Source organism: Sciurus vulgaris, assembly GCF_902686455.1.
Source record: "Sciurus vulgaris genome assembly, chromosome: 1".
Taxonomy (NCBI): domain Eukaryota; kingdom Metazoa; phylum Chordata; class Mammalia; order Rodentia; family Sciuridae; genus Sciurus; species Sciurus vulgaris.
In genome coordinates, this window is record NC_136461.1 from 116725332 (window position 1) to 116749483 (window position 24152).

Consider the following 24152-nt stretch of genomic DNA (forward strand, 5'->3'; position numbering starts at 1 on the left):
ATGTGCACAGGCACAAGAATGTTCACAAGCAAATACTTGTTTAAGCAAATACTGGAAACAATCTTAAAGTCTATTATTAGAAAAGTCTTTTGTTTTTAAATAAATCATTTGTGATATATTCACACAAAGGACTATTCTGCAGTAATGAAAACAAAGTAGGTACAAGCAAGAGTATGGATGAATTTCATAAATGATAATTGACAAAAGAACACATACTCCGATTCATTTACATAATGTAATACGTAGACCAGTCCACTGGATTAAAATTCAGGAAGGCCGACTTTGGGTGTGTGGGAGGCTTTAAAGGAGCTTTCGTTTTCTGGCAAGGTGGTGGTTGTTTTTTGTTTTTATTTTTTGGTACCGGGGAGTGAACCCAGAGGCGCTCAACCACTGAGCTACGTCCCCGCCCTTTTACAAATATTTTATTTAGAGATGGGGTCGTCTTGTGTTGCATAGGGCCTCGCTAAATTGTTGAGGCTGGCTTTGAACTCACGATCTTCCTGCCTCTGCCTCTGCCTCTGCATGTGCCACCGCGCCCGGTCGGGTAAGGTTTTATTTTTGTCCGTGGAGTTATTAGGTAGCAGAGATATGATGGGACAAGAGCCGCCAAAAGAAGCAGGTGAGAATCTTCCGTGACCCCAGTCAGTGGAGACTCTACGTGAGGCGCAAAGGAAACAGTCAAAGCATGCGCGATGGCGCATGTAATCACAGTGACTCTGGAAACTGAGGCAGGAGGATCACAAGTTCGAGGCCAACTTCGGCAATTTAGCGAGACTCAGCAGCTTAGCGGGACACTGCCTCAAATAAAAAGGACTAAAGATGGGAGGTACCTCAGTGGTAGGGGTACCCCCGGTTCAATTCTCAATACCAAAAGAAAAAAAAACCTCCAGCATGGCGCGGATACGCGCAACTTCCTGTCCGGCCTGCGACATACTCCGCCGCCTGGCAAACTACAAGAAAGCAGGACTGGGCCACGTCAAGGAAGAGGGGAGGGGAATGATGGGCAGGGTCTCTAAGTCTTTATCCAATGGCAAGGGGCGTGTTTGTGGACCAATAGGACGCAGAGAATGAGACCACGCCCACAAGCCTGTGGAGCCAATCGGCTAGGAGCAGCGAGCGGACTGGCAGGGGCGGTGGGACCAAGTGGAGCGGCGAGGCATGGCGGGCGGGGCCCGAGAGGTGCTTACGCTGCAGTTGGGACATTTTGCGGGTTTCGTGGGTGCGCACTGGTGGAACCAGCAGGTGAGATCTCCTAGTGGTTGTCTCGGCGAAATCCTTGGAATCTACAGCCCTGACGTCCGGCCTGCCCCTCTTGCCTCCTCTAAGTTCAGTCCTCCCTCTGTGCCTCTACCAGGATGCTGCGCTGGGCCGAGCAACCAGCGCCAAAGAGTCTCTGGGAGAATTGTGCCCTGACGTCCTGTACCGGACCGGGCAGACGCTGCATGGCCAGGAAACCTACACGCCGCGACTCATCCTCATGGATCTGAAGGGTGAGACGGTGTCAGGGGTCAGCCAATGCTGGCTTTCGCGTCCGGAGTCTCTGGCATTCATTCTCTTCAAAACTAAGCAGGCATGGTGATTCACGCCTGTAATTCCATCTGCTCGCTGAAGCAGGAGGATCGCAAGTTTGAGGCCAACCCTAACCCTCTCTTAAAATAAAAAAATAAAAAAATAAAAAAGACTGGGGATGTAGCTCAGTGTTAGAGTCCCCAGGTTCCACTCCCCACCCCGCAAAAAAAAAAAAATCTCTAACCATAGTAGGTTGAAGGACCAGAAATGAGTCGCTAACACCAGAGATAGGCAGGAAGGCAAAACCTTATTCTGCTCAAGAGCCCTCTCTAGATAGGCTGAAATGCTACACTCCTGTAGGACTGTTGGGGTGTTTTTTGCCCCAGGTACCACATCTACTGATTAAGCTGGGAACAGAAGGACGGATTCTCCTAAACCAGCTCCCCACCCACCCACACAGATTTGCACCCAAGAAAGCCTGGAAGAGCCAGTGCTGGAGAGATGCTGACAGCACGTTTCAGGAGATCAAAAGAATACCCCCTCCATAGGAAGGGGGAAGATGCCTTAGCATTTGACCTACCATTGCCTTTTACTTCTGTACAGGCAGTCTGAACTCCCTAAAAGAGGAAGGTGGACTCTACTGGGACAAACAGCTAGATGCAGCCATAGCATGGTGTGTATGGAGAGGGGTGAGAACATGTACGTGCACAGAAAGCTGGAGCTCTCATCTATTGAGTTTCTTTAATCAATCTTGAAATCTTTTTAAGGCACGGGAAGCTTTCCACACACAAAGAGGAAGTCTATCCCAAGAACCCTCATCTCCAGGACCTTCTGAGTGCAGAGGTGAGGGACTCTACCCTAACTGGACATTTTCACCCCATGCTGCACCCAGAGTGCCACCACTGGGGTAGAGAAAAGAGGATTTTTAATCACCTTAAATGCCTTAGAATGGTATTTTTAGGAAAAGCACATCTTTTCCTAGGGATTGTGATAACTTAATCCCTAGGAGGGATTAGGCTTCAGGGAATGGCCAACATGCTCAGGGAATATAAATCAACTTTTGCTTCTCATCTGCCTGGAACTAAATATAGATTTTTCTCACCTATGCCAGGGAGTACGGAGTAGTGATGATATCTGGAGAGTCAAATCCATCCCTAATGGCAAAGGTGAGAATTCTCCAGATATTAGACCTGGCAATATAGATGGGGAGCTAATCAACGAAGGAATGTGGGAAAAGGTAACATCTCTTCTGATTTTTCTTCAGCTCTCCCAGCAGTCACCACTGCTGCAACCCCAAAACCACTTGAGAGGAGTGTCAGAGTCTGGTCAGACTTCCTTAGAGTCCATCTCCATCCGCGGAGCATCTGTGTGATTCAGAAGTACAACCATGATGGGTATGAGGACCTCAGACACTGAGGCAAGAGGCTTGGCACCCACCAATGCTGGGAATAAGACTCTTGAGGCCATTTCCCCCAAAACAAGAGAGGTGGGAGTTGGAGTGGGGAGAGGGTTCTAAGTCTTGCCTCCTGTTTCTTTGTGGCAGGGAAACAGGCCGGCTGGAGGCTTTTGGCCAAGGGGAGAGTGTCCTGAAGGAACCCAGGTATCTGGAAGAGCTGGAGGACAGACTGCACTTCTATGTGGAGGAATGTGACTACTTGCAGGTAGCGTTGGGGCAAGGTGGAAAGCAGGGCAGAAACTTCTCATTCTGCTCTTTGCTGTCTTTGATCCTTTGCTTCTCTCCAGGGCTTCCAGATTCTGTGTGACCTGCATGATGGTTTCTCCGGGGTAGGTGCCAAGGCTGCAGAGTTGCTGCAAGACGAGTATTCAGGGCGGGGAATAATAACCTGGGGCCTGCTCCCTGGTTCCCACAATCTTGGGGTGAGTAGAAGGTGGGAGAAAAAGAAGTCACAGTGGGGAGGAAGCAAAGAGAGAATCCCATTGAGGAAGTTGCCTGATGCACACCACTTGTTTCACCAGGAGCCTCAGAAAAACATCTATCGTCTGTTAAACACAGCATTCGGACTGGTGCACCTGACTGCTTATAGCTCTTTCGTCTGCCCGTTATCCTTGGGTGGGAGTCTGGGCCTGCGACCCCAGCCACCTGTCAACTTCCCTTACCTGCATTATGATGTAAGGCTTAATGCTTGTTCTGACTATAGCTGGCCTTCATATTCCCCAAAGCAGCCTATGTTAGTGGCTCTCTTCTTGAAGTAGCTTGAACTCAACTGTGATGTGGCCTTTTAGATCTGTCTTGTGCTTGTCCATTCTTGGGCCAAGCACATCCTTGCTTCATTCTCTGGACCTCTCTGCCATTACCTCCATGTATCCATTTCCAGGCCCCAAAGGCTAAGTGTTCCTCTTGTGTCCTCTGTAGGCCACTCTGCCCTTCCACTGTAGTGCTATCCTGGCCACAGCCCTTGACACAGTCACTGTTCCTTATCGACTCCGTTCATCTCCAGTTTCCATGGTTCATCTGGCTGATATGCTGAGCTTCTCTGGGAAAAAGGTATGAAGCTTTGTGTGGGATGGGGTCAGCACTGAGAAAAAGCTCTGTAACCTGATCTCCTCCTGCTCTTTAGGTGGTGACAGCAGGAGCAATCATCCCCTTCCCCTTGGTTCCAGGCCAGTGCCTCCCTGATGCCCTGGTGCAGCTCGGAGGAGCCACCCCATGGACTCCACTGTCTGCATGTGGGAACCCCTCGGGAACACGCTGCTTTGCTCAGTCAGTGGTGCTGAGAGGTATAGACAGAGCGTGCCATACCAGGTGAGCACTATTGGTCCTTAGGAACCCTCCTCATGTTTTTGTTTTCTCCCTAATATCTGGGAATTCTACTGACATTGCTTCTTCCCACCACCACCACCCGCCTCACTTAAGGGAAAAAAAAAAAAAAAGCTATCGCCCTGATTCAGCTGATGGCCCAAGAATCTAGGAATTCTTAGTTCTTATCAAGCAGCCATACACTAAAGGTGGTTCTGGCTTTGTTCTGATAGTCAGCTCAACCCAGGGACACCTCTGCCTTCCCCTCTCCATGCGTGTACAACTGGGGAAGAAGTCTTGGCACAATATTTACATCAGCAGCAGCCCAAAGTCACAAGGTCAGTCTAATGCTTGCTCCTGCCCTCCTCCAGGACCTCCATTCCCCCTCGACTTCTTGCTCACTGAACTGCCATTCTCTACCCCCACAGTTCTTCCCATCTACTGCTGACTCCCTGCAGAGTGGCTCCTCCTTACCCCTACCTCTTCTCAAGCTTCAGCCAGCAGGGTATGGTTTTGGATGGTCCCCCCAGAGGCGCAGGTACGTAGGAGGCAAAGAAAACCAAGACACCAAGCGTGGGAGCAGTTTTACTCTCCCTTCCTGGATTAAGAGTGCTTAAAATGTTCACGTTTAAACATTCCTTTATTGCCCTATAGCTCCTGAGAAGTGTCCTTCCTCTGGAGTACTGGTATACTAAGGGGACAGCAAACAAAATTCACTGAATGTACTTTACAGTCAAGTCTATCATGTGCACAGACTTCCCTGTAAATATGAGAGTCCCAGGAAAGAATATAATCCATTTGGTCTCACTTTTCTCTCCCTCTACAGCAGTGCAGAGCATCCCAGTGTTTGGGGCTCTGTGCTCCTCTTCGTCCTTGCACCAGGCCCTGGGAGGCTTGGCCACAGAGCTCACCAAACTGGACCTGCGGCGCTGGGCCAGCTTCTTGGATGCCGGGGTGGAACAGGATGATGTAGAGGAGTTGCTGCAGGAGCTGCACAGTCTGGCCCAGTGTTACCAGGAGGGCGATAGCCTCATGGACTAGAGTTCTGGGACGGGGTGGGGGAAGGGCAAGAGCTAGTTGGCCAATAAAAACTGCTGATTTAAGAGCCTAGTGTCTTCGGGCGGAGGAGCTTAGTGTCTTGGGATTGGCTACATGGCATAGGCATTTATTACACTTAGAAACACTGTGAGTAGATCACAGAACAATAAATATGTACCATCAGATAAAGAAAAAAGTAGCGTAAGCCCCACTTTCCCTCAGTGCTATTTACAGAGTGGATTAGTAGGGTCTACATAAAAGACTCTGAATGAGGCCCAGGATATGGAGCTCCAAGGCCCACCTCCAGCCTCAGTGTGTCCCTGTCCTCGGCCTGCTCTCCAGTTCTGTCTGCAGAGCTCAAGGACGACGCAAGCAAAGTACAAGCCGCCTTTCCTGGAGTGCAGGCACAGGTGCCTGATGGGCTGGTCCTGTGTGATGACTCCACGTGTTCCCAGAGTCTCACTCATCCGCGTCCTCCTCAGAGAGCAAGTCCCCGTGATCAGACAGCTGGTCCGCGTTGCTGGTGCTGGTTGCATCGTCCTCATCCTCAGAGCTGGCTTCACAGGCCGTGTGGAAGAGCTGCATGAGTTCTCGGAAACGGTGGGCAACCTAGCACAGGAGAAGGGCTGTTTCACTGTTCCTATTTAGTAACACTGTGATAGTTACGAAGCTCCAGGTGCCAATTTTTTTTTTTTTAAGAATTTAACCTTGGGCTGGGGAGATAACTCAGTTGGTAGAGTGCTTGCCTTGTAAGAGCAAGGCTCTGGGTTCAATCCCCAGCACCGCAAAAAAAAAAAAAAAAAGAAAAGAATTTAACCTTTATTTAATTTATTTATTTTGTTATGTGGTGCTGAGGATCGAACCCAGTGCCTCACCCATGCTAGGCACATGCTCTATCACTAAGCTTACAACTCCAACCCTCCAACCCTACCAATTTTAAAAACCTTTATTTACACAGTAAAGTTGTGAAAGCCATGTTCTCCTTTTAGATAAGGAAACTCCACAGACCAAATATTTTACCCAAAGTTACACTTCTAAAAACAACTAGAAATGGAAGCCAGATTCTACCTCTGAATCCAATGCCCTTTCTTTTCTAGAATCATCACCACCCCAAGAAGTCAGGTCCTTAGGTCGCCCTTAAAGCCCTGTGTCTCTCCAGTTGGCCTCCCTGTCCTCTCCTTGCCATACCTTCTTGGATTCCCTGGGCTTGATGCTCAAACAGGGCACCCCATCTTCACACACATACCCGCCACTTACCTCAGCAGGGGTCTTATTTCCCAGCTGCTGAGAGATGATGCTGAAGGTCTGTGGTTGTGCTCCTTGCTCCTGACACATGGTGAGAATCACACGGTCAGCTTCCCTGTAACCCACACAAACAGGATTAACCCTGCAGAGTCACATAGATGTATGTGTTCTATAATCTTTCCAAACACTTCCTGTATCGTCACCTACCTTGTCCATAGGACAACCTTCTCCCCAGTGGAGCTGACCTTGCTGTTGTTCGCACATACTGTTGCTTCTGTGGCCTTTGGCTGCTGCTCCCACTCTGGACCCCTGGCCTGTATCCCAATGTCTTTAGCTAAAACTCCTGGGGCTTCGGGAGAAGTCTCTGAGGTGTCAATCCCTAATGAAGATTCATGGACAGGGGACATTCTGTTTGCAGTTTTCACCTCAGTTCTGCTTGAGGGCTGCCAGCTCTCTTGAGTATCTGGTTTCTCAGACATATGTCTTCCCTCTACATCTCTGGTCCTTGAGGAAACAGGACTCAGGAAGGAAACAGGGGTCTCAGCAGCCGTAGGCAATTTCTCAGTTTCTGGTGCATCCCAAACCAGCATGGAATCCTCTGAGTCACTCACTACCTTTTGGCCTTCCCCTTCATTCTTAAGTCCAGGGTGTGCACTGGGGCAGGAGAGAATCTCAGGCCCAGCCTGGTTCCTCTTCCCAGGGTATGGTACCGCTCCACTTTGTGGGGGAAACTGAAGAGTCTCTGGTGAGCAAGGTGGCTGGCCATCCAGGAGTTGTTGTGTAAGAGTCACTTCTTCTTGAGGGAATGACAAACTGCTCCCCACTATCAATCCTGCTTTGGAGGAAAGTAAGTAACTGAGGCTATGGATAGATAGGATCAGGGTGCAACCAAAGACGGAAAACTACCACAGATTGTGGTAAGCCACTGTGATAAAGTTCCCACTTAAAAGAGTGGGTTGCAGGTGGGGGTTAATTCACTTACACAAAGATACCAGAGTTGTTAAGGATCCAGTCATTAGAATGTAGGTAGAAAGGATTTGGATATAAGGGGAAGGGCTTCAGAATTTGAAACACAGAGAATGCAGCATGATGGACTTCATTGCACTCTTGATTCCCCAAGAAGACTAAAGCTACAGAAAAGAAAATGCAGCTGAACAGGAGTAGAGCTCTATCAGTCTATCAGGGAAAGAGATGCTATCTATGTCCATTCCTGGGAATTCTATTTTTTATTCAGGCTCATAGAGGTTCCTGCTTGAATAATGAGAATGAAACAGAAAACTAAGGGAAGAAGGGCTGGCAGTGAGATCGCTCACCTGGAATGGACACCTCTTCCTTCCTGGTAGTCCTGCCAGTCCTGCTCTGGGTTGCTTCAGCGCTCTCCTGCTCCTCCAGGACTTCCTCTTCCACCACATCCTTGCCCTGCCCTGCTTCCTTAGCACCAGGCATAGGACTGGCCTCTCGGTGGGGGCTGCTGCCCACCAACTCATGGGACTCCTTGCTCTTGTAGGATTTGCTGTCACAGACCTGCAGGGATGGCATTCTGGGTCAAAAGGTATCCAAACCTATGTCTTGAGGACCCACCAAAAAGAAGCCCTGCCCTGCTGCTTAGCAAGTCAATAAACATGCACAGGCTCCAGGGACTTTTAAATGGTTCAGAGTAGAATGTGCAATTCCACCCATCACTCCCTCTCTTGGGTTGCATTTCTGCTGCCAACCAACTCTAAAGAACCAGAATGATCTTATGAAGGGTCTATTTTCCTGGTTTATTTCATTAAAAATTAAGAAGGAAATATTCGAACTGTGGCTTTTTTTTCTCTTCCAATTCCAAAAGCTTTCCTTACAGAATTCTCTTTAAAAAGCAAAATTCATCATGTATTTTTAAAAGATTCTATTTATTTACATATGTACACTTATGTGTATACTGCATGTTATTTGTAGCTATGTTACTGTTTTAGGAATTCAACAGGGTACAAGTCTGTGGTAGTAAGCAATACCTCAGAAAGTATGTCCTGGAGTTGCCCTGACATCTCGATACCCTGGGTCCTGGCACCTTAGGCACCTTCCTCACCTTGCTGCTACAGTGGCTACAATTTTTCCTCTTGCTCTTCTTAAGTTTAGAATCAGGGCCTCCTTCATGGCAGGAACAGGAACAGTCCTTGGCCCCATCTGTCCACTCAGTCTCCTAGGAGATACCTGGGCTTGATTAGCAATCATGTATTTTCAGTACATTAAGAGGAAGCTGGGCTGTGAGTCATCTGAAGAGGTCCCTCCCCACCTCCTTCCCTTTCTCTTTCATTACACACCATCTCATCATATTGTCTGGAGAAATCAACGCCCAAACTGGATTAAAGCCTACTGAATCCCTAAAAGAATCTTTAAGTGACCCAAAAACACATATCCCAATTGCCCAGATGTTTCAAGACATAGATAAGTCAAACAGATTTTGAGGCAGTCTCTGGAGAGCTCCACCATAAGATATGGTCTACTCACTCATCTGTCTTTGTTTTTGTCTCCCTGTGCCTTGAGCTCCCCACCCCTAGCAATTCCCTTGAGAGGGTTTTGTACATATGGAAGGCTCTCTCAACTATACTCTATTTAATAAATCCAAGACAAAGGTACCAATATTATCCTAATTCACGATGAAGAAACAGAGAGAGGTTACATAAATTGCCCAAGGTCATTTAACTACTAAGTAGTTTCTCCTCAAGAAAGAGTAAAGACATGCAATTAAAAACACAAAAATCATGGAGTTAAAAAACTGTGGGCTGGGGATATAGCTCAGTTGGTAATTCCCAACAGCCTGGTGTACCTTATCATGATTTTGGACCCCAACCTCTTTTCTTCTCTTGTTCTTGGAGGCTGTGGGTATCTTGGGAGGTTCTTCTTCCTCTTCCACATCAGGCAATGCCACCTCTTCAAAGCCATCAAACTAAGGAGAATTTGGCACCAATGAGTGCAGACCCTAGGCTGATTTCCCTCCTGCTAGTGGCACCAAGTAATCCCCTCACATTCTCCTTCACACCCTACTGCAGTCTCAGGGCCTGTACATACCTCATACTCTTTCTCTTCAGTCCAATTGATCTCTTCAAAATCACCCATCCGGCTAGCTGCTGGGCGTAGATGGTCAAAGAAGACGGAGAACTCATCCTGTAAGTGGTCATGGCCCTTGAGGAGCTGCCACATCTGTGTCTTAAGCTGAGGAGAATTGTAGAGGCAAAGATGTGTCTCAGAGCCTCCCTAGACCACCCTTCAAACTATCCTCTACACTCTGACATTCTGCCTTCCTAGACACATTGGAGACCTCTCTTTGATAGCTAAGAATTGTCACTTCTCTCTGCTTGCTTCCAATGATAGCACTCTTGACTGCTGCCTGACTGGTCCCCAGCTAGGGTACAGCCCAAACAGAGGAAGGAGGCTGGATCCCTCCCAGGTCTTACAACTTCCTTCCATGAACATCCCTTCCGGGGTACTGATAGCATGCCTGAACCCATGAGGGTCAGTCAGGCTCTGGATTTGCATGGCCAGCCTCCCTATCCTTATGTTTTATGCTTTAAGTAAAGCCTAAGAAACCCCTGCCTTCTTCATCTCCTCCCAGAATCCATAAATGGATATGGAACAGGTTAAAGGGAGAGAGAAGAGAAAGGTCTGAGGCCCAAATGACAATAGAAAAGAAACAGGACAGGAAGGAATACCTCAGTGATCTCTTGAGGAAGGCAGTCTGCACAGCCCTGGAGGACCTTGATGATCTTCTGGTGGTGGGAAGGGTTCTCTGCAAAGCAAATCTCCAGCTGCCGAAGGAACTTGCGACTCTTCTCAAAAGCCTGCTGCTCCTCAAACTACCAAAGTGGAAGGAGGGCAAGAGAGGAGTCACCCACACATCTAGAGCAGGACTTGAGGGCCCTATGGATGAGAACTAAGAGCAATGACCTGCAAGCCCGGGGGATGACAGGATTCTATTTAATAAATCCTGATATTCAACTACCTTGGGCTCCTGGCAGCTACCAACTTATGAAAACTAAGATGTGAACAAAAGATTCAAGAGATGTGCATATCTAAGTTGTTTATTATTTTATGAGTTGTGAAATCAAACACACACTCACGTGGTACTTCACAGTTTACAAAGAATTTTAGCATATATGTTCATCTGATCCTCATAATAATGCCAGAAGAGAAGATGGACATTATATGATCACACCAGTGTCATTTAACTGGCATAAGACTACCAGAATGCCCTCAATATTCCCTTTATTCCTGTTTTTACTCATCATGAAAAGAACCCTGGGGATACTAGGATATGCCTCACGCTTATTCTTTAACATTTTAAATATCATCTCACTGCAGGGGCCTTGCCAGACCACTGTTTATCAAACTTCATAGCCCATTCCCTCACCCACTTTACTTACAACTCACTCATCACCTTTTCTGCTTTAGTTTTCTCTAAAGCATTATCACTATAAAGCATTATATTCTATATGATATTCATTTTCTTTTTATAATATAGGTACATCAAAATTTATATATTTTACATATTATCACCTGAGTTTCCCCATGAAAATATAAGCTCCATAAGGGAGGTGATTTTTTTTAAATGCTATATATATTCATAGCACCTAGAACTCTGCCTGACATTCCATAAGTATTTATTAAAAGAATGCCTTTTTTACAACTGTGAGGAGCACAGAGCATTCGACTTACCTAAGGTTTCCACTGGCAACTTAAAGTAAAATGCTGCCATTCCCCAAGGAGAGAAAATGGGAGAATGGTGTTGGGGAGAGCATCCCCAAGGAGGTGAGCCCCTTTGGGCAAGGGGTAGGGGACAGATGGCCTGTCTGGAAGCAGTCAAGAGACCGGGAAAGTCTTACTTGACTCCATCCATCCCCAGTCACTCTGACTCAGGAGTCCTGTATGTTGTTTCTGCCCATCAACTTACTAATCCACAGGCCAAAGCTTGCTCAGGTAACAGGAAAGCAGCAAAGTCTTTCAACAGTTGAGGCCAGTCTTGGAGCAGAATTTGCAAGCTTTTATAGAGATCCACAGCAGTCTGCCTCTGGGTGCTTGACTCAAATTCATAGATGACTTGAAGGAAGTCTTCATACTTGCCTGGGATATGCTGTAGGGCTTCTCGTACCTATACAGGGAGACTTCCAATCATAAGCACCCTTTCCTTGGGTCCCAAGAAGAAGCAAGGGTCCAAGGGAGAAAGAGAGATCATAATAAGAGAACTCCAAGAAGTGTCCTTCAAAGGAAAGGTCCTAAACGTGTTCTCAGATCTGATGGTAAATGGAAGACAAAGCAACGAGCAGGGTAGAGCTCTTTTTTTGATAGTGGGAAACAGGAAAATCTTCACAACCTTCAAAACCAGACAATGTTTTTCTCTAGGTCACAGCTTTAAATAAGCTCTCCTTCCTGATGTCAGACCCATAATAAAATAGATAAGGAGAGTTTTGTATTTCAGCATAGTGTCATCTGAGGGCACATAACACATAAATTTGGAATGTTACTTAAAAACTAGGAGATAAGAAAAAGCCATAACTACCCTGCTAGAACCTTCTTTTGCTAGGAGGATAAAGAACCAGCTAGTTACTGAAAGAGAAGGCAGTTACTAGGGTACCACTAAACACAGGTGGTTCACATCTGAAGACCAAGGCATTTCCCTGAAATCTGCTCTCTGGTCAGTTTACCAACCATCTTTCTTCTCAAGTCAAAGGGCTGGGTAAAGGTTCTTATTAGTCCATAGCTAGTAAAGACATAATGTTCTACTGATGATGAGGTATCATTTTCCCCCAATCTCTGGGCAAAAAGGGATTATGTTGGGTGCTAATAATCAACTCACACATGACTGAACTCTGTGTCTTCTTGTGGCTCTCTCACAAGAGCTCTTTTGGTAATTCCAGGCAAGCTAAGGCAAAGACAGACAATGCCAGTTGTACAGTCTAAAAAAAAGAAAGACTTTTTTCTTCTTTGCAGTACTGGGGATAGAACCCAGGACTTTGTGAGCACTAGGTGAGTGCTCTACCACTGAGCTATACCCCCAACCCCAGACTTCATTTTTAAAACATCTACTTGCCAGGCAAAGTGGCACACACCTGTAATCCTAGAGGCTCAGGAGGCTGAGGCAGGAAGATCTCAAGTTCAAAGCCAGCCTTGGCAACTTAGTGAAGCCCTAAGCAATTTAATGTTACCTGTCTCAAAATTTAAAAACAAAACAAAAACAAAAAGAGCTGGGGATGTGGCTTAGTGGTTAAGCACCTCTGGGTTAAATCCCCAGTAACAAACAAACAAAAATAAATAAAACATCTGCCTTACAGGAGCAGCAGCCATATTCATAGGGACTAGTAGTAATGGAAGCAGCATTTGCCTACCCTGGTCAGATAAGCCTGGGCAAAGGCCAAGTCCTTCTGCTCCCTCAGTGGATCCCGTTCGAGAATGTCCTCATCGTAGAGTAACAGCAGCTTGGAGGTGTCTTTGCTGGCCCGAGCCCGACTTCCCCGCTTGTTGCGAGCTCGATGATTGCTTCGGCCCTTTCCAGTAGCTTTGATGCTCTCTCCTGGGAGCACATATGAAAGCAATTGTTTCTTGGTTCCTGCAACCTCTGCTCTTCCCATCCACCACAGGTGTCCCTCTATCCAATCCTAGTCAATGACATGGAGCAACTCAGAAGAGTGGCTGGGGAAGTGGTAGGAGAGGCAAGTTGGTTTCTGTCAAGTCAGCTCTATGCAGAGTCTCCAGCAAAAGTAGATTAACTGGCACAATAAGGAGACAATTAGCCACTGCATCATTTTTTCAGGTTTTTTTTTTTTTGTATGTTTGTTTGTTTTTGTGGTAGTGGGGAATGAAGGGTGTCCTACCACAGAGCTACATTCCAGACCTTTTTATTTTGAGATCAGGTCTCATTAAGTTGCCCAGAATATCCTCAAACTTTGAACCGCCTGCCTCAGCCTCCTGAGCAGCTGGGATTAGTCATGCACCACCACACCTGGCAAGCTACATCTTGAGAAAGGAAATCTAAAAGTAAATGTGGCTTTATGTTGAGCTCCCAAAGGACAGTGTTTTCTGATATAAACATAGCTCCTTGCCTCATACATGACTGATGAGGAAAGCAACAGTATGAAAACTTGGAACAACCTATTATAAAGGCACCACCTTAAATATCTGTTTGGAGGAAGGGAGATTACAGGAAAGATTCAGAGGATTTCCTCTAGAATCATCCAGCTGATTGTAAGCTACAATGAGGCCCAGTGAGACCTGACTCTAGGTGCAAGCTTGCCACACTCACCTGGTGGGTTTCTGCTGGTCTCCACTTCTGGAGCAGTCCTGGGGGAGGCCAAGGTGGAAGGAGGTTTCTCAGCAGCATCTCCAACTACTTCATCAGTCATCTCATCCTCTTTCTGCAGGTTTTCCATTCCTTCAGCTTCTTCTTCCTCCTCCTCTTCCTGCTCGGAGTTCTCCTCCTGGGAGTTCTCTTCCTCAGAATCACCCTCCTGACTCATGCGCCTTTCAGATGCCAGCCAAGTCAGCTTCTCCATTGTTTCCTGCCATCCCCCAAAGAGTATTTATAAGGGCTCCTGGTAGAGCACAAATGCTGAAGCACAGAGCTCTATCAGGAGGATCTGAGGTTAGACAATGGGGCATACTACTACCTGGGTTATGGAACTGGGCCTGATAAAAGAGAGAAGAATATGCCTTTTGAAAGGGTTCCCTATTCCCTAAAGATAAGCTTTCCTTTGCCACTATCCACACTTATTAGTTTTTAATTTTTTTCCCCCTTCTCTTCTGTATTATTGGGGACTGAACTCAGGGCTCATGTATGCTAGGCAAGCACTCTACAACTAGCTATACCCCCAATCCTTATGAACTGTGTTCTAAGGCATTTAAAGTATACTCAGGTGATTCAATTTAATGTTTTTAACAAGTTTACCTCAAATGTAATGAGCAAAATTCTACCCTTTCCCTCTCACTTCACCTCAATCCCAAAAGTATATCCTACAACACATTCAAAAACCAAATGCAAACAGGATTTAGAACTATCTATAGTGGAATAAGCAAGCAGGTGGCATGTCAATAAATTAAACATACTGCTGAGTCCCCAAATCACTTGAAACCATTCCCTGGCTCTTACTTGAAGTTCAGGGACAGAAAGCACAGATTCCTCAGAAGCTGATGACATCTCATCTTCCTCATCTTGGGTAAGGTCATCAAAGTCCTCTTCTTCCTCTTCCTCTGGCCCATCCTTCTCTGTCCCAGTTTCTGGCCCAGCTGGGGTCCCCACTGATTGGCCATCGACACTGGATGAGTCTTCGGGCTTCCCTAGGGGACTGCTTAGTACCATGTCAGGGTCCATGGAGGAGAGCACATTCTTTGGAGATCCTTTGTTCATGTCTCCCCCAGTGTTTCCCTGGACAGTAGGCTCTTGCCAATTGGTAGGGGGTTTAGCTGGCTGGCTCCTCTCTTCCTCCTGCTGCTGGACTGCCTGTTTCTTCAACTCTCTAGCATCATTCAACTCTTCCCTTAGGGAGCCAGTGTCCAATTCTAAAGACTGTTCTTCTTTGATTTCATTATAAACATCCTGCTCAGTGGATGCAATGGAAATCTCCTCTCCAGGGTCTTCAGGTTCCATCTTGATGATTGTCTTTAAATCCCCACAGGGAGAGTTTAGAGATTCCTGGAAGCCTTGAGGCAGTGGCTCCAGAGCCTGTCTCCCCTCCTCTGTTTTCACAAGAGTCCAGCGATAGGCACTGTTCTCCAAGGGTCCCTCCTGGCTTTCTCCATCTGCCAGCAATGACCCTGGGCTGGGCTCCTCCTTGGGGAAGACAGCAGTGCACAAAGGAGCTAGTTCCTGGGGTTCTAATTTGGGTTCCAGGGTTTGAAAGGCATTTTTCCTTTCAGTCAAAGGACAAGTAATGTCTGCATTCATTTGGGCCTTATCTTCAGAGGTGGACGGTACAGGAAGATTCACAGAATTTCCAGAAACAATTAAGGGTGAGATGGAGGAGGCCACAAGGGGCTGGTTTAATGGACAAGAAAAGGAAGTAGGGTTGACCAGGAGGGTGGTGATAGGAATGGTCTGGGGACTTGGGGCCACAGCTGCATTGACAGGCTGGATTACATTACAGCCACTGCCAAGGCTCACAACCTTCACAGTGGTGGCAGGAACAGTAAAGATAACAGGTGCAGGGTGGATGAGGTGGGCAGTTTTCAGACAGGGAGAGGCCTTGGTCCCCTTTCTTCTTGAGGGTTTTCGTCTCACACATGGCTTTCGAAACTTAGAAGGGGCAAGTGCAGGCAACATTACCTTGGGCACAGGGGCAGAGGAAAGCAGGGTCTGGGGCTCAGACAGAGGGAAGCTGGTCCTAGCTTTAGGGGGAACAGCAGGCAGTGCTACAGGAGACTCAAAATTATCATCCCCACTGACGCCCAGTGCAGGGACACCTGAAACTGGCTGTAAGACAGTGGCTGGCTGGATAAGGTGAGGAATGCGGACCACCATTTTGCTTGGAGGAGCTTCGCATTGAGTTGACCTGGCTGGTGTTTTCCCAGGGTTGAAACTAGGCTGGAGAGAGGGGCTGGGTCGGATCAGGAGGGGCTTCAGGACTGAGGACCGCTTCTGTCTCCAAGCCTTCCTGGAGAGACGGTCAGCAACTGGCTTCAGTTTCAGTACTACACCCTTGGGCAACAGCAGTGGGTACCGAGTTTCACTTCCCAACTCTGATCTGGCTTTTTCAAGGCCTTGTTCTGCTTTGATCTCAGTGGTTCCAGTCACATTTCCTACCTCTCTAGAACCATCAGCCATGTGCCGCAGTTCATCCTGGATGGATGGAAGACTGGCCTATTGGGAACAAGAATATTCTGATGTAGCACACGTCAGAATTTGGGGGGAAAATAGGGCTTTCTTGATTTTAGAAATCTTTCAATTTTAAGATAGCTTGAAGAAGAAGGGTTTTTCTGCATATCAAATTTCTATGATGACCTCATTCTAATCATACATTCTACATAACTCTTCTGAGTTTCTTCAGAAGATTTATTTTACCTATTACTCGAAAAAGGCTACACAATCAGCTGGGGGAAGGGAGAAAAAGGAAGGAAGGGTGAATGAGGAAGATTTCTTAAGTCCTAGTCTATAACTAAAGCATTAGAAGCTTAAAGTACAGACTTTGAGGAGGACTGTACCTTTAACCAGAATGGGAGCCGGTGTTCCTCCCTCTCTACAGGTGGCTTCCATTGATGTGGCTGGATCTCCTCACAACACTTTACTAGTACTGGCAGCTGTTTGGTCTTCTTATAAAACTGAATATAAAGAAATAAAGCACGAATTATATTCCTTCCAGAAACATCACCCTGTCAGGCTGGGGCATGGGGTAGGTAATGGGTACACACAAACATATACACATCCATAAACACAAACACGTGAGTAGCATATGCTGAATGTTTCTGCATTTCAAATTAAACTAATTATATAATTATTTGACATCTCCTACCTGACGATCTCCATTCTGGTTACCAGGAACAGGGGAAAAAGTTACGGTCAAAGAGAAAAAAAGGGCTACGGATGAGCTCAGTGGTACAGCTCATTTGCCTCGTGTGTGTGAGGCACTGAGTTTGATCCTCAGTGCCACATAACTATATAAAGATATTATGTCCATCTACAACTAAAATCAAAAACTTTAAAAAAAAGAAAAAAAGAAAAAAAAAAAGGGAGAAAAGGAAGCACATGGTCAGAGTATCTTACATGGAGATTTGCTCCTGCCCAGCAGCTGCAATGACAGTATCTTAGCTCTCATTTGGTTGTATACACAAAAACTTCTTTTAGGTAAATTATGGTGTGAAGGGCATTAGAAGGGAAGGGAAAGAAAAGAGACTGCAGTAGTTCTGTTTCAAGAGTAAATGAAAAGGAGAATTTAATTCAAACCACTGACAATAATCATCCATTCATTCAACATACAGTCAATGCCTTCTATGTGCCAATGCAACAACCTGAGCACATAAATAAGAGAAGCAATTCCTACTCTCAAGGAGCTCACTTTCAGGCTAGTGGAAAGACAGTCAAGTAGACCAACTATAACATGTTATAGGCGGTGGCACGTGCCTGTAATTCCAGCAGCTTGGGCAGCTGAGGCAGGAGAATCATGAGTTCAAAGCCAGCCTCAGCAGCTTAGCAAGACACTTACAAACTCAGCAAGACCCTGCCTCTAAATAAAATATTTAGAAAGGGCTGGGGATGTGGCTCAGTGGTTAAGTGCCCCTGGGTTCAATCCCGGGTACAAAAAAAAAAAAAAAAAAAAAAAAAAAAAATTCTAAATAATGCATACAAATAGTGCATAAAAAAAGTCACAATTCAAAATTGAACAAAAAAGATTTTTCTGAAGCAGGTGTAACTATAAATGAATCTTAATGGAACAGAATTTGCTGTATGAAGCATGAGAAAAAAAAAAAGAGTCTACCAAATGGGCAAAACCATGAATGTGTTTAAAGAAACAAAAGAGATTGGTTTAGCTAGAAGTAAAGCAATGTGGGGAGACTTCAGGAGACGAAGTCACAGGGAGGGTGGTAGGACAGTAGGCCTCTGTGCCAGGCCAAGCAGGAAAGTAGATCATTACCCTGAAAGTAGAGGTGGCTATGGCAGCAATGTTAAGGGTAGAATCAGTGGATAAGAATTAGAAACACTAGTAAGAAAACTACTGCATTAATCTAGATATAACAAAGGCCTAAATGAAGGCAGTGTGCAGAGGCAGGAAACAGGGAACACTGAGAACTGTGACAGTCAACCTGTGTCAGTGATAAAGCAGAAGGCATCAAGGATAAAGTCCAGGTTTATGGACTGAGAATAGCAAGACAGTAATGTCGCACACAAGAACAGAGCTAGGGGAGGGGGATTTGCTATTGGTGGTAGAGTCAGTGGCAACAAATGGAGGAGAGAGAGAGAGATTTAGTTGGAGTGAGGAGGCAACCAAGTTGAGAGTTCCTTTAAATAGCTCATTACACTAAGCTGAAGCTTAAGAGAGAAAATATCGATGTGAGGATTACCAGAAGTCAGGTGATGAAAATCAAGACGTGGGTGAAATTGCACACTGTGAATTTACTGTGAAGAGCTGACATTTAAGGGCAGAGCAGAGGAAAAAGTCATGAGGAGCAGCCTGAAGAGTCTAGTATCACAGAAGAAAACGGAGCGTTTGAAGAAGAACGAACTGGACCACAGCATCAAGTGAAAAGTTAAACAGGGTAAGAAGTATCCATTGGATAGGCCAATTGGGAAATAGGGATTTCTGTGGTGGTAAGACCCATGCTTTCATGGGTTACAGGAGATACTCAACATTAAAACAGACAGCTTATACATATCCATTTGGCTTTGATCTCTCTTAAAACCCCATGGAAACAACAGAAAGAAACTAAAGAAGAGGCCTAAAAAAACAATATTGTCTTTTCTTTCACAAAGAGAGAATGTCAGAAATGAGAGAAAAGACAAAAGCAACAATATTTTGGAAGCTGAAAAGCAGATGTGTAAGTGGTAACTGACATAGGAAAATAAAAAAAAGTGAATCCCAAGTAGAGGGAGGTAAGGACCAACTACATTTTTTAGTAAAAACTGGCAAGAGAATTAGATACCAGCTGCCTCTAGAAGTGAAAGTAAAGCTGGAATTACAGACAGGTAAAATGAGAACAGACTGAAAAGCTACTGAAGAGGCAGGTAGACCCTCAAAATCCCTCTACTGCTTGGTGTAGCTAGATGACAGCCACATCGCCTGTCCGGCAGAAGCATGGCTAGAAATGATGATCTGGATGGAGGCTGTCAGGAAAAGTAGAGGGCAGTAGTATTATACTGATGAAAAACTTGAGCCTTCTTTCTCCTCTACGTTCCCACGTCTTTTGCCATTTGCTATTTAAAAATATTCAGTGAAAAAAATTCAATGATAAAAAAAGTTGTAGAATATGAAAAATATGATAGAACAAAATAAAGGATTCAACTCAGCAGAAGGGTTAGAAGCAGCAGCTGAAGCAATATCCCAGAGAGTGTAAAGACAAACTAATGGGAAAAAGAAGACAGTATCAGAAGACTAGTCAAAAGACCTCCATTACCTAACTATGAAGCATTATAGAAGAAAAAAAGAAAAAAAAAAAAAAGATAAAGAGGAAGTCAAGAATACATAAGTCAAGAAAATTTCCCCAAATCTGAAACATGAATTTCCAAATCTGGAACATACAAATATCCTAAGTGAAAAGGTTTCTAGCACCTAGCACCATGGATGAAACTAGATCCACACTAAGGCACATTATCAAGAATTTTCAGGGGCTGGTTGTAAACTTCAATGGCAGAATGCCTAGGTTCAATCCCCAGCACATGCTCACTCTCTCTCTCTCTCTCTCTGTTTCTCTGTCTCTCTCTCTCACACACACAAACACACACACACACACAAATAAATAACAAAATAATATTATTTTAAAACACCAGAGACAAAACAAAAATCCTACATGCTGCCAGAGGAGTAAGCAGATAGCCAAATGCTCAGTATCTGTGGTTGAAGGTTAATAAACAAAGCCTAAATCCAAAGCATCAAAAAGTGGCAATTACCTGCAACTCAGATAGAGCATTAATCTCCAGGATATATAAATAATTTGGAAAAAAAAATTGATAAATGGGCAAAGGAACTGAAAAGACACTTCACAGAAGAAGAAATATGAATGGTCAAAAAATATATGGAAAAATGTTCAACAGCACTAGAATTAGAGAAATGCAAATTGAAACTACACTGAAATTTCATCTCACTCTGGTCAGAATGGCAATTATCAAGAATACAAGCAATAATAAGTGTTGGCAAGGATATGGGGAAAAAGGTACACTCATACATTGCTAGTGGAACTGCAAATTGGTGCAACCACTTTGGAAAGCAGTATGGAGATTCCTTAAAAAGTTGGTATGGAACTGCCATTTGACCCAGTTATCACATTCCTTGGCAAATACCCAAAGGATTTAAAATCAGCATACTATGGTGCTGTAGCCACATCAATGTTCACAGAAGCTCAATTCACAATAGCTAAGCTATGGAACCAACCTAGGTACTCCTCAATAGATGAATGGATAAAGAAAATGTGGTACATATATACAATGGAATATTACTCAGTCATAAAGAAGAATGAAATTCTGGCATTTGCTGGTAAATGGATGGAAGAACTGGAGAATATCATGCTAAGTGAAATAAGCCAATCCCAAAAAACCAAAGGAAGAATCTCTCTGATATGCGGATGCTGACTCACAATAAGTGGGTGGAGGCAGTGTGTGGAGGTTCACCAGATTGGACAGTGGGGAACTGGGGGAAGGATGGTGGGGAAGGGAATGGGAAAAACAGTAGAATGAATTGGACATACCTTTCCTATATTCATGTATAAATACATGACCAGTGTAACTATACATCATGTATAACCACAAGAACAGGAAGTTATACTCCATGTATGTATAATATGTCAAAATACATTCTACTGTCATGTATAAAAAGAACAAATAAAAAAATAAAGTGAAAGAAATCATAGAAATTGAGATAAAATTTTGACTACTATTACATAAATGTCAAGCTGGGTGCAGTAGCAGGAGGACTGCAAGTTCAAAGCCAGCCTCAGCAAAAGGGAGGTGCTAAGCAACTCAGTGAGACCCTGTCTCTATTTTTTTTTTTTTGCGGTGCTGGGGATTGCACCCAGGGCCTTGTGCTTGCAGAGACCCTGTCTCTAAATAAAATATAAAAGAGGGCAGAGATGTGGCTCAGCAGTAGAGCGTCCTTGAGTTCAATCCCCAGTACCCCCCCCACCAAAAAAAATGTCAACTGTACCAAACATTGTTTATGTATTTGAAGCAATATAATAAAACACAGCATAGAGAAAAGAGCTTTTGACCTTCAGAACTATATAACTGTCCCGGATTGGCGAGACTATTTCTCTGATCTGGAAATTTAAATGTAATTTGGTTGGAAATAAAAATGTGTCAGAGAAGAGGGGGGGAGGGAACAGGGAGGAGGAGGTAGTAGAATACTTGCCTAGCATGTGTGAGGCCCTGGGTTTGATCCTTAGCACCACATACAATAAATAAATAATAAGGTATTGTGTCCATCTACAACTAAAAAAATTTTTTTATAAAAGGGGGCAATTACCAGGCTGGGGATATATAGCTCAGTTGGTAGAGTGCTTGCCATTACATGCACAAGGTCCTGGGTTTCAATCCCCAGTATCACAAAACAAAACACAAAAAGGGCAATTACAAGCGTGCTACCTAGATTAGATGTGGAGATAAGATACCATTCTCCCAAAAAAACATTGGTTAGTGGAAAAAAAAAATTTTTTTTTCCCATAAAAAGTCCTCATAGAACTGACTCAACCATTTTAAATATCTGGACTGGATATACTTACAGAACTTTGATATAAAGATCTAAATAAAAATTAAGAGGTTAAGGGGAAGGATATACGTAGAATATTGTCTACCTTCACAAGGTTAGAGTTAAAGAATAGAGACTGGCTAGAAGGAGTCGAGGATTTGTGAAAGCTTTTAAGACTTGATTATTTTCATATGTAAGGGAAATCATCCACAAGAATTAGAAGATACTCCACGAGAAAGATAATGATTCAATGCCCCACAAAAGGCAAAAACGGGAATAATCTACAGTGTATATGTGGAAAGAATTAGTCCTACACATAAGAAGTCCCTCTTTTCACTGACACTAAGAAGAGAAAAAGACAGACACACACAGGTGACATGGTGGATGGAGCTTTCTGGAAGCACTCACTTTAATGATGTTGTCGGGAGCTTTGTTCAAGTTGAGATTCTTGATTCTCACTGTCAGCTGGTGGGCCGTCTTGCAGGTTATTAGGTACTTGCTGATTAGAGGCTTAGGAGATTCAGTCCCTTCAAAATGCTTCAATCCTAAAGCTAACAAACTGAGAAAGGAACAATGATGCTAAATCACACCTTGTAGTCCTTTCTTTTAAAAACCCTCCCAGACAATTCCACACATTTCATTTTTTTCATTTTTTTCCTCCCCGCCTAGCCCCCGCCCCAGTACTAGGGATTGAGCACAAGTACGCTACAAGTGCCCCACTGAACTATATTCCTAGCCCTTTGTAAATTTTCATTTTAAGACAGCGTCTTGCTAAGCTGCTGAGGCTGGCCCTGAACTTGTGATCCTCCTGCTTTCACTTCTCAAGCCACTGGAATTATAGGTATGTGCCATTGTGCCCAATTTACAACCCTCTTCTTTTTTTTTTTTTTGCAGTACTGGGGATCGAACTTCAGGGCCTTGTACTTGCAAGGCAAGCACTCTACCAGCTGAACTACTTCCCCAGCCCACAACGCTCTTCTTTACATCTAGTTCTTGTACATGTTGGTGAATACTCCATAGAAAAGTACAACTATTTAGAGAGCACTAAGAACTAAGAGTAAGCCAGGAATGGTGGCGTATGTTTTTAATCCAAGGAACTCACGAGGATCACAAATTCAAGGCCAGTGTCAGCAACTTAGTGAGACTCTGTCTCAAAATAAAAAATAAAAAGTGCTGGGGAAGTAGCTCAGCAGTAAAGATCCCTTGGTTTCAATCCCTAATATCCCTCCCTACCATGAAAAAAATTAATAAATAAATAAGAATAACTAAGAGTAAGACCCAAACAAAAGAGCTGGGGATGAAACTCAATGGTAATGTGTTAGGCACTGGGTTCAATTTCTAGTACCACAAAAAAAGAGTGGGGATAGGGAGAGTGAGGGGAGTGGGAAAGGGTGGAAGGCATCTGCAAAACAATCAAACAGGCGTTTTAACAATTAAGTGTGAACAGAAGAGATAAGGCATTAATAAGCCAGGCAAAGTGGTGTGGGCAAGCTACTCAGGAGGTTGAGATAGGAAGATCACTTGAGCCTAGCAGTTTGAGTCCAGCCTGGACAACATAAAAAAAAAAAAAAAAAAAAAAAAACAGGGGCTGGGGAGATAGCTCAGTTGGTAGAGTGCTTGCTTTGTAAACACAAGGCCCTGGGTTCAATCCCCAACACCAAAAAGCAAACAAACAAACAAACAAACAAAACCCATTAGTAAATATAAGATCATGATGAGTTTTATACTTTTTAAAACAAAATTCAGTGCTAAGACTGAACCCATGGCCTCACACATGCTAGGCAGGCACTCTAACATTGACCTAGATGAGATTTATACTAACCACACAAAGAAAGTTCAAAGGGAATACAAAGGAAAGAGAATTATTCTAAGAAAACAAACAGAAAGTGAATAATGGATACCATATTAGACAATTAAATCAACAACATGATCCCTAACATCATATATGCAATTATGGTTACACATGTACATACATGGGGTGTGACAGTTTGGAAATACACATTAAGAGCCACAAAAATATTCATAAACCTTACTAAATATTTCCACTGTTGAAAATTTACCCACAGGGATCAACATAAAATAATTTAAGGCCAGGTATGGTGTCATATGCCTGTAATCCCAGTGACTCGAAAAGGTAAGGCAGTAGGATTCTAAGTCTGTGGTCAGTCTGGGCAACTTGGCAAGACCCTGTCTCAAAATAAACAAGTATGAAGCATTGTATAGCTCAGTGTACAGCAACTCTGGGTTCA

General features: G+C 44.5%; 2 protein-coding genes across 4 annotated transcripts in view; one reads left to right on the top strand and one right to left on the bottom strand.

Annotated features, from left to right (window-relative positions):
- The first annotated feature begins 1103 nt into the window (after positions 1-1103).
- On the top strand, positions 1104-5372 carry MSTO1 (misato mitochondrial distribution and morphology regulator 1). Of its 3 annotated transcripts, none has more exons than XM_079104447.1 (14): positions 1104-1242; positions 1355-1490; positions 2113-2182; positions 2277-2352; positions 2621-2675; positions 2774-2903; positions 3053-3170; positions 3253-3387; positions 3487-3639; positions 3884-4015; positions 4089-4273; positions 4501-4605; positions 4696-4809; positions 5049-5372. In XM_079104447.1, exons 1-14 carry the CDS (start codon positions 1159-1161, stop codon positions 5233-5235), a joined length of 1680 nt encoding a protein of 559 aa, XP_078960573.1. In that variant the 5' UTR covers positions 1104-1158; the 3' UTR covers positions 5236-5372. The 3 variants fall into 3 exon arrangements, with proteins under 3 accessions (XP_078960573.1, XP_078960571.1, XP_078960572.1); XM_079104445.1 differs by having other exon boundaries at positions 4696-4805; positions 5094-5372; XM_079104446.1 differs by having other exon boundaries at positions 4696-4805; positions 5097-5372.
- A 44-nt stretch (positions 5373-5416) lies between these two features.
- The window catches only part of GON4L (gon-4 like), a 90766-nt gene continuing 72030 nt past the window's right edge, over positions 5417-24152 (bottom strand). The window contains 14 exon segments of the mRNA XM_079105011.1: positions 5417-5914; positions 6563-6665; positions 6758-7382; positions 7864-8074; positions 8619-8732; positions 9360-9479; positions 9602-9745; positions 10243-10386; positions 11481-11678; positions 12913-13097; positions 13827-14082; positions 14670-16376; positions 16718-16834; positions 22312-22462. Coding sequence (XP_078961137.1) covers positions 5765-5914; positions 6563-6665; positions 6758-7382; positions 7864-8074; positions 8619-8732; positions 9360-9479; positions 9602-9745; positions 10243-10386; positions 11481-11678; positions 12913-13097; positions 13827-14082; positions 14670-16376; positions 16718-16834; positions 22312-22462 — 4225 coding nt within the window. The 3' untranslated portion in view covers positions 5417-5764.